The following is a 10,769-nucleotide window of genomic DNA, read 5'->3' on the forward strand; positions in this document are numbered from 1 at the left end:
TGCTGATAATGTGTTATGAAATTGAGGAGAAAATCTATACACCACAAGAGCACAAACAACGAGAGAATTAAAATAGGATAAAATAAAAAATTAGAAATATGAAAAAATATTTCTCTTCACAAAATTCTTTTTTTTCCTTCAATTTCATGTCAAATTATGAACCATAAATTACCACTTTTATAGACAATTTGAATAACTATGAGATGTAACAATTTGAATAAATTACCACTAAATTGTCCCCATTTGTGATGGTGAATCTTGCAACCATTTGGCCCTCAAAAATTTTATTTATTTATTATTTTTTTTCTTTGGATTTATCAATAGGACCAATTTATATATTTATTTAGATATTGACCTCCATTGTCTGATATTATAAATTATATAACTCACTAATAGGCACCCTTCAATTATTTTCTACTATGACTAAATCTATACTATATTGGAAAAATATTTTTGGACAATTTAAGGAAGAAGGAAGGGAAAACATTTTTGGACAATTTTGTCTCAGCTAAATTTACTAATTTACAAACTATGTCATTAATACATTATTATAAATATTAAATTAATCACTAATTATTAATTATTAATACTAATAAATTTATAGAATTTAAAAGGTTAGAATGTAAAAAGTTTTCCTACAACATAAAATTAATTTTTTTCTTTAATTATCAATACTAATAAATATACAGGATTTAAAAGATTAGAATGTAATTTTACTCGGAACATAAAATTTTCTTTCTTTAATTGTAATTCATATTGGAATCGGAAGAGTTTAAGAATTTCAAAAACTTTTTTAATTTTTTATTCTCTACTACAATAAAAATAGGCTTTCTTCCACCATTTTTTTTCATAAACACTTTTCACTACTTATTTTTTATATATTATTAATTGATTAAGGTTCAACTAGTTATTATTTCGTATTAAAAGTTTTTTTTTTTTGGAGATACGTGTTAAAAGTGTTGATATCATGCCAATACAATAAATTTCTTATAAGTTATTAAGATATTGGTCTAAATTCTATTTTTTATTTTATGATTAATCATCTTAAACATCATAATATGTTTAAAACTATTGTGCTTAAAAAAGTTTCATGAATTTATTTCTCAGTTTCTAAAATTTTTGTTCATTGTACAATACCGAAATGGTCCATATGATGTTGTCTTGATTTCTTTTGGCTCTTTTTATTTTTTATTTTATTAAAAACAAATAAAATATTAGTACAGAGATAATTTTTGAATTACACGACACAACCTTTTGCCTCCACTGTATTCTACTATTGATATATATAAATAATCTTTTAAAATTTTCCATGGTGGAAACTATCAATGACGTGGACCTATATAAAATTGAGTGTTTTTTAGAATGTTATATATCATAAACTTGAAAAAAAAAAGTGTTTTTAGTATAGGTATTGTATAAAGGAATTTTCATATATATTTTCTATTTTTGGTCAAAATCCTTTAGATATGAGAAAAAAACTAAAGTGTTCTTTGAAGGATATAAAAATAATAATAAGAAGAAAAGCTAAAATATTACATTGTTAATGAATTTTAAGGTGTATTTAACCATGGTAAAATTTTATTTGTTGGCATACAAATATATATGATAATTATTATTTATTATATTAATTTGTTTTGAAAATAATAAATCACCAGTTGATAATCGTTTACGGTGATTTTTATGTAGCTCGGAAATTGATAAGAACGAGTATGACCAAGTTTAGGAGTGAATTAGACAAGAAAGACATGCACAAAAAAAGCAAACACTCTGACACTCAAAACAGTAAGAATTCGACCTTAGTTCTCAAGCTGCGCTTATATTGCGTACCTAGAGTCAATAGGGTCAGATTCGACAATATTTATCTGACTATTCAATTGCGCTTGTTAGAAAGTCTGTTGTATAACGTCGGTCTGTCGGGTTGGAGCATGGCAGTACCTCTAACCAAATGAAGTTTACCGAGTTTACAAGTTTACCTTATGGTTTAGTTTCAAGGTCAGCCACAACGTTTCTCCGAGCTTATGGGAAAGATCTTATATTTAAATCTTTCCAGCTCTCAACATGGCGTGTCATGTTTTACCCTCGAACATTGGCCCCTTCTCTAGTGCGTTGGAGTTTCGACTTAGTAGAGAGATTCTTTGGAATATAACACTTGCGGCACATAAGAAGAGCTTAAGGGGGAGCGTGACTTCTCAGGAGTTCAAAAAGTTGCCTAAGAAGGTCAATCATTTCTACCTCTATACTAGGTGGGGTGTTGCAACAATTTTCAGGGGCCTTTCTTCTACCAAGAAGTGGAAGTGGAAGTGGTTTCATGTGTATGGGGATTGGCTTGTCACGGATAATGAGGGTGAGTCGTTCTTTAGTGTGTCCCATAGCTTCGAATATCTAGGTAAGGTCGGTCTAGAATAGCCTTCCCTTGAACTTTTGGCTTAGAATTCAGATTAATTGATTTCTTTATTTTTCGGTGCTTCCGAAGTAAATTATAGGTCTGACTAGAAAGATATGCTCATTGATCAAAATGTTCAGAGAATAAACTAAGAAGGGCCGTTACATGAACACTCTAGTAACTAATGAGCTTCTAATGGAGTTCGGGCTGCTAGACCTTCCAGAAAACATTCAAGTATCTCCAAGTTTGGCCACCGCTTCGAAAGAACTTGGTAAGTGATTGACTAGCTTCTTATTATATTGTCATAGTTACGTTGCCTCTACTTTTGCAGCCATGGTCCCCGATTCGTAGCTGACATCAAGAGAAAGCATGCTAAGGGCTTAAGGTCTGCCTCTTCTTTGAAAACTAAGAGTGGCTCTAGCTCGTCTCCCGTTCTGAAGGTGTGGGGCTCCAAATTGACCCTAAAGACTTCATCAAAGGAGGCAATTCTGGAGGGGGAAGCTTTGGCAACTTCTCCGTTAAAGACCATTTGGGAGGATACTTCATTGGAGAAGGCAAAGAAGAAAAAGGCCAAAAAAAAAAAATGTTGAAAACTCGAAACTCGCTGAAGAAAGTCAACCCATTGACTTGACAAAAAACCTGGCTATGAAGATCGGGTACACATCTGATCTCCAAATGGCTTTTTGCATAAAGCTTAGTAGCATGGGGTTAAAGAGGAATTAGAGCACATCAAGTGAGCAAGCTTCCACAAGTCGCTCTGTCGGTTGACCAAGTTCATTTCTCTGGCAAGCTTAGTAGTCCAACGTGCAATCGATTATACAGTTGAGGTACAATCTATGATATTTCAATTTTCTGGAATAATCAAATAGGTAGTTTTTAACTTTGATTATTCTCATAGGCTTATGTCATTTCTTGCCAAGCCGCTAATTTAATGAAGGCCAAGCTTTATGAGTGCGATCTTTGGGCCAAGCGGGAGCGTGAGATTTCTTCGACTGATGTAGCCACTGTTTAGACGAAGCTTAAAGAGGTTAAGACCAAACTTGAAGCTGCTAAGGTGAGGGTCGAAGATCTTGGGCTTGGCCTAGCCAAATCATTGACCATGGTGAAATATGGGGAGAAGTCTATGAGACACGCTAGTTCCACTGTCAAAGTTCTTGAAGAAGATAAGGCTAAGTAGAAAAGGAGGATGGATGAGAGCCTGAAGGAAAAAAAGTACGTGCAGAAGGAGCTTGACAAGCTGAGGGCCCTACTCAGCAACGAGAAGTTCTTGTTGGAGACCTTCAAGGCCCATCCAACTTTCATGGACTTTCCGAAGGACTACGCTAGTTGAACATTCAATTTTGCTCTCTCCAAAATGAAAACGCTCTACCCAGACCTGGATTATTTCGAGCTGAAGTGTTACTATATGGATACATGGACGTGTAAGCTCAATCAGGTACGGTCTAGGTTGAGGAAAAGCTCTCAAGAGCAAACTTGAAACTTGCATCCACCATCTTCTTAGAGAAGTCGATGAATTTATAGACAAACTAAAAGGTCTTCTCAAGAAACTCGTCATCTTAGGTTTCTCCTTTAGCTCCTTACGCTCATTTCTCAGCTCTTTAATTTCTTTCTCCAGTTGAGGCAATCTTTCTTCGACTTCCTTGAGTTCCTTTATCTTCCTACTTGGCTTCATCATCGTCTCCTTACAGCTCTTTACGTCACAAAGGACTCTACTAGATCTTTCCACAAATCATCCACCTTGTTTTGCGATGCCAAGAGTTAGGACTAGACTTCTTTGAGCTCAATCCATGCAGTTTTAATGTCTTAGATTGCTGATGAGAAGCTTCCTATTCCAACTGACACCACAAGTGGCACCCTAAAAGCTCGGCGCTGTCTTGAGCCGCAATCTAACAGAACACAATGTGAGCTTGAAAATAAAAGCTGGGGTGAGGTGTACTTTCAAATAACATAAAATGAATGACAAATGTTAAGTTTAGACAATGGCGACATTGTCGATGGTGCGTTGCAAAGTGGTGTCAGAGGGTTAGAAACCCTCTTCTCATGTGCGAGCGACATATCAGAGGTCGCCTGTACCAACATTGAGACATCTGTAGTGAACCTGTCATCTTCTAGGTTTGATACGAAAAGCAATATTTTAAATCATCAATGCGTACTCGATCTCAAATTTGTTCTACAATTTCGATAAGAGGTAGATCACTGGAGCACTGACCTTCTTCTCATCTGAAGCCAGTTTTTTTGTTTGTTTCTTCTTCTTCTACTTAAAAGAGGTCTCAGCCACCAGCATTTGAAGAGGAGCAACATTGAAGACTCAAGTCTCGTTTACCTCTAGGGGAGATAATGTATCTTAGCCCTCAGGACAAGGATGAGAAGATGAAGTTGTCGAGAGATTATGCCTCCTTTAACCTTGAAAGGCGGAGTCGAGCTTGAGGCCCTCACCAAGCTTCCTCTTTAGTAAAGAGAGGAAGTTCTTTAGCATCACCTAAACGATTATGTAATAGAGGGTTAGCTCAACCTATTCAAAAGATAAAAATATGAGATATTAAAAGACTTTTCTTTCTAGGAGGGAAGCAGAGGATTCTACGAATTTGTCTATCGGGTCGAGAAGCCCACAGTCGACCAAGTTTGTATCAGTGAGTAGAACTTTCACGAGATGCCCTTTCTTGTCAAATCTTTCCTATATAGTTGATATAATCCCCTGTCAGCTCGCTTAGCGGAATAACGAGCTTAGGAAGAACGGCAGATAAGAAAAATAAATTAGCATAATTATGAAGTGTGAGCTAAAAAGAAGAAAAAGAGAGGAGAAAAGTTGATTGATCACTCAGAACTGCAACTTCCAAAAGAAGGGGCCAATGTTGGAGGGTAAAATACGACCTACCACGTTAGAAAACAAGGAAAGATCATCCCACACGTGACCTTTTTCTATTATCTCATAAACACTCAGTGGCGCCAACCTATTTAGTTAGACCATAAAGTAACACCAAAGAACTTGGTCAAAACCCACTAATAGCCTTGAAAAGGCTATACACTAAGATCTCCTACATAACTGTTTCAAACTAGGTAACAAATAAATTTGGTTCATTCGTGCTTTAATATGAGAGCCTTTGTCTAAATCGCATACTTAAGTGAGGAATTGAGTGAACAAGCTGATTATCATGTTTTAAATTCTCATGTTGCTGAATTTACGCAAGTTCCTGCTTATTTTCCCTATTTTTGGTATAATTGTGCAAAATCTAGAGATGTTGCTAAAAGTATAGCCGAATTAGAAGGAATTGTTGGAGATTTGGTATGTCAGAGCACGTCATGCTAAAGCATTAGTCTGTGGCTGCAAATTTGGGCAGCATAGTAACTCGTTTTACGCATAATTTTTACAAATGTCTGTACCACGCACATTTTATAAAGCTTTGTCCTAATTTTCGGGGGAGCTATAAAAGCAATAAGATGAGAGCTATCTCTTATCAATCCTTAAGGGGGACAGATCCCAAGAGAGGAAAATATTCCAATTTTGGTGCTGAAGACAAAGGGAGTATACCCCATTTTCGAGAAAGAGACAACAATAGAAATTAGAGCCATTGGGTTCTTCATTGAGTTGGCAGTTGCAACGGGTTCAAAAGGATTCTTTCATGAAATGAGTTGTTTCTTTTCTTTACCCATTGTATTCTTCCCCTCTCCCATGAACTAATTACCATTTCCAGGGGAAATCCCATGCTATAACTTGTGAACAAAGATTTTCTAGCTTGTTTTGATTGCTGATAAATAGAGTTGTATTTATATTTTCATCTTACTGATTTTTGTTGGCTACATTTATCAGTTTGCTTGCACTTGTAAGACTCGAAAAAGGTGTATATGATGTGTGATTGGCTCTATTTGTGGTAATTCCTCTTTTCTAGTAGGTCCATAGATACTTAGGGATAAGGTCCTCCTAAACATGCTTAGAAATTGCTGGTCAAGCTTGATTGTTTAGCAACGAAAGTTATACAGAGTCATTTCTAGGTGTCTCAGAAGAGAACTGTGTCAGGCTTTATGCGTTTTTGTGCTAAAGCATTGCAATATGTGAGCGAGTGAAAACATATAGTGATCTCCCCCATCTTAATCTCATTATCGGTTGCCCCCACATTTTTTTTGTTCTCTTGCTAAAACACTTTTTTGCCACAACATCTCTTATCCACAATATTCTTTTTCTTAGAGCTCATTTATGGTGCTTTTATCCATTTATGCTAGTTTTAATTACAATTCCACTAGTTATATTTTAGTTTGCATTTCAGGTATTCTTGAGCACATACTTAGAGTTTTATTCATAGTCCCTATGGATTTCGACCTTGTTTGTACTACAATTGACGAATAGAGTGTACACTTGCACTTACATTCACCAAGGTTTTGGGAATGCAACACTAACAAATTCTTGGAACGGTCTAACATAATGGAGATGCAGAGCCATTATATTTCATCTATAAATAGGAGAAAATTTTTCATACACAAGTATGCTTGTCTAATTCCTCACTTTGGAAAGCATTGATAAGATCTTTACCGACTTGAGCGTCGAAGTATTTCTTTTCTTTGCACATGTCTCTTCTCACGTAGGTTGCTTCAAATATCTCATCCGTACCCACCACACACACATTCTCATGATCATAGTTTGGAATTCGGTATAAACATCTTTCTTTAAGAATTAAGTTAATTAAAATAATATTTTTTAAAAATTAACAATATGTAGTTGTTCCATAAAGAAAAAAAAAAGAGGAACTTCAATACGTGAATCATATTTCTCTAATGAAAATTTCTACGAAATTGGTTGTATATGGTGTTTTTATGATTTTTTAAAAAAATACAAAGGTACATGTAGTTTTAAAAACCATACAAATATTATCCTAAATAAAGAAAAATTAATAATTTCTGAAATTTAACTTGGTTGTATATGGTGGTTTTATCTGTAAAAAAAGAAAGGTATATGTAGAGTGTTAAAAGCCATACAAATATTATCCTAAAAAGAAAACAAATAATTTGTAAAATTAAGATAAAATTGATCATGGTGTTTTTATCTTTTTCTTTTTTAATATACAACTATTTAGTGTTAAAAACCATACAAATGTTATCCTAAAAAGGAAACAAATAATATGTGAAATTAAGTTCAAATAAGAAAGTCGTCAAAGCAAACATAAATTAGCCGTAATTAACATATATCTCCAACCAAAAATTTGTGAGTTGGATCTCTCACCCCCACTTATTGTGTATTCAAACAAAAAAAAAACAAATAAGAAAGTCACCATACAGTTAACATGAACTTGACTTAATAATAATTGATTAAGAAGTCATGAGTTCGAATGTCCGAAAGAGCCTCCCGTGAACATTTCAATTGATGCTTGATTAAAATAATGGGTTAATTCATTTATATGAATTCCCAACAGATAGAATAATGAATTTTCATTCTTCCCTCTAGTTTTATAACTTGGCCCTCTGCTATAAAAGCCATACGTTGAGATGCTAAGATGAGATATGCAAACCAATCAAAAAGAAGTTGAGAAAGATGAACAAATTCTCAGCATTTCTTTCCATAATTCTTGCCATCTTCGTCCTTGATGTTCCTTCTATCAAGGGCCGTGATCCTCTCAACTTCAATTTGCTAGGCGTTTCTTCAAAATCCTACAAAAACTTCATCGAAAAGCAACTGAGGCCAGCTCTTCCATCCAATGAACAAGTGTACAGCATACCAGTGTTGCTCCCCACCATAGCTGACAAAGACCGCTTCCTACTCATCAATCTCGCCAACTACGACAGCGAAACCATCACGGTGGCTGTAGACGTATTGAACGTGTACGTCGTGGCATATCGTAGCGGCGACGTATCCTACTAAACAACGAGACGAATCTCCGCACCGCTTTTAAAGTACTATTCAAAGACAGTCCCCGCCATGTAGACCTCGATTATTCCAGCAACTACAAGGATCTTGAAGGCGCTGCACATGCATCAAAAGAGGAGATTCCTCTTGGATTTCCTGCCCTTGACGCTGCCATTACAAACATGATATCTTATAACAATTATAGAGCTGTGGCGAAGGCGTTTATCGTAATTATCCAGACATTCGCCGAGGCTGCAAGATTTCAGTCTATTATGGCAGAAATTGCTGGTATTGCTGCTGATGGTTCGGCTAAGCCAAGTGCATCAATGTTGAGTTTGGAAACTCAATGGTCTGCTCTCTCCAAAAATATTCAGTATGCAAAGACTAATGATGGACAGTTTCAAACACCTGTTGAGATTATAGACGGTAAAAATAACAAAGTCAAAATAACCAATGTTACCTCGAAAGTTGTGACTTCCAACGTCAAATTGCTGCTGAACAATCGAGATAAAGCCATGGTGATGCCATCCAATTGTGGCTACACAATGGGAAGAAAGTGGATGGTTGATGATGGATGTGAAAATCATGGATGGTTGATAATGTAAGCTTTTAAGTTTTAGTGTCTCTCAGTTTTCTGCTTTGCATCAAGAATATGTTGTCAAAATAAGGCTGGTCCATGTAAGTGTTAAATCTACTACAACAAATCCTGTCTATAGGACAAGGTTTTGTGTAGAGTTTTTAGTACTTCATAAGATATAATTATAAACCCTAAAGTTGTCTAGTATTTATTTAATTCATTTAGCTTTTATTATGTACTAGTTCTACAGCCCCATTTTGTCACGTTCATGTTTTTTGGTTTCTACTTCTTAATTTTTATACAGAAAAATGAATTGCATGGTCCCAAGATTCATGGATTCAAGTATGATAAAACAATCTTTTTATTTATGTTATGGAACAACTTGGAAATGATAACAAGAAAGAAGAAACTTGTTTTGGTTGTTTTTAAAATTTCTATACAATTTTTAGAATGTTCAAAAAAAAAAAAGAAGAAGAAAAACAAGAAAAGAGAAACAAAAACATAGGTAGTTACAAAATGCTTAAATTTCTTAAGAAATTTGGAAACGAGAAACCATAACGTTACATTGGGATTGTAAGAGAAATGCAAACAAAGTCTCAGATTGACTAGACAAGAGAATGATCTACGGCATATAGATGAGGACAACTAGCTCCACTGGTATGAGACCTAACCGTGAGAGTTATGCCCAAACGGGCCCTACGTGTAATGTACCTGCTGATATTTCAACTTTACCCTTATTCTACCTTTAATGATATTTGCACTTGAATTTCCATCTCTATCAAATAAGGCTTAGTTTAGTTTTAATATTTTCATTTGCTTCTTGGATATTGATTTTTGATTACTGTAACAATTTTTTACCAATGTGTATATATGCATAATGCCTCGATGATATTTGCACTTACATTTTTCATCTCTATAAAAATAATATGTTGTTAGTTTTATATTCATATTGGCTTTTTTGTATATTTACTGTTATTATTTGTACAAATTTTCACCAAATATTGTTGAGGGTAAAATCAAGCAGGACGCGTGTCCACTTCCATGAGGTGGGGACCGCAGACGGTTACACACCGTACGTTACAATGACAGGGGATACGTGTTTCCATCTCCCAAGTACGGATAGCACATCGAGCTCTAGCGGCAGGCCACAGGCTCCAGGCCTGCAGGCGGTGGCGCCACCTCTTGTTGTCGGGGACATACACCCTCAGCAAACGTCGTACCTCGCAGCTTGTCCCTACCATCCCTACCGTCGTCCTTCCAAGTCGGCTGCTCAGGCCTATATAAGGAAGGACCATCACCCTTACCAAGTAAGTGAAAACCTGTCATTAATACTTAAGATGTCTTTTTCCCTATTATCTACTCATGTTATTAACTTGAGCATCAGAGCGTATTAGGTCGGACACCGCACCGGTTTCTAGTTTTCTAGTTGCAAGCTCATTTGTTCTTAGGTGAAGCTACTCGTTCGAGGGACATGTGGACCTCTCCAAGATTCGCCATCAACAGTTGGTGCCGTCTGTGGGAACGACATTTTCAAGCTGAAACAAAAACTATTTTTTTTGGTACTAAGACATCACTAAAATGGCTTTCGATAAGGAGTCATCTTATGAAAACTCTGTCGACGAAGAACGTCGAGGCGATAAGCTAGTTGACAAGCCTGCTCCGACTCTTCCTGCACTGCAGAAGGCTAGAGAAGCACGGGACGCTGTCAACCCCCTTCGCCTCATCGGCCACCTCAGAAAGTAAAAGGTGGGGCACCCCCCACCGCAAGAGCTTTGGGTTTCAAAATGAAATGCGAGCCTCCAATGCCTACATAACCACCCAAATGTGGAGGCTAATCGAGATCATCCTAGCCGATCGAACTCGAGGAACCTTCCCCCCTCCTAATGGCAGTGCGGTTAAAGGGGAGGTAGTTGAAGGGAAGCTCTGAGCTCCACCAAGGGAGGGACTCTTTAATGGGGACCCTCTTGCAACGCTCG

At 36.2% G+C, this 10,769-nt stretch overlaps 1 protein-coding gene across 1 annotated transcript; it reads left to right on the forward strand.

Moving 5' to 3' along the window:
• Positions 1–7,904: 7,904 nt before the first annotated feature.
• Positions 7,905–8,821, forward strand: LOC111018562 (ribosome-inactivating protein cucurmosin-like). The gene is made up of 2 exons (XM_022294694.1): positions 7,905–8,191; positions 8,281–8,821. Exons 1-2 carry the CDS (start codon positions 7,905–7,907, stop codon positions 8,819–8,821), a joined length of 828 nt encoding a protein of 275 aa, XP_022150386.1.
• Positions 8,822–10,769: the final 1,948 nt, after the last annotated feature.

Source organism: Momordica charantia (genome assembly GCF_013281855.1).
Source record: "Momordica charantia cultivar OHB3-1 chromosome 7 unlocalized genomic scaffold, Mcharantia_2.0 BLBB01000007.1, whole genome shotgun sequence".
Taxonomy (NCBI): Eukaryota; Viridiplantae; Streptophyta; class Magnoliopsida; order Cucurbitales; family Cucurbitaceae; genus Momordica; species Momordica charantia.

Bases quoted from the DNA above. Each gene is read 5' to 3' on its own strand.
- LOC111018562 (XM_022294694.1), top strand. From the start codon at position 7,905: ATGAACAAATTCTCAGCATTTCTTTCCATAATTCTTGCCATCTTCGTC. The intron at 8,192-8,280 runs GTACGTCGTGGC...ATTCAAAGACAG, and splicing joins GCTGTAGACGTATTGAACGT to TCCCCGCCATGTAGACCTCG.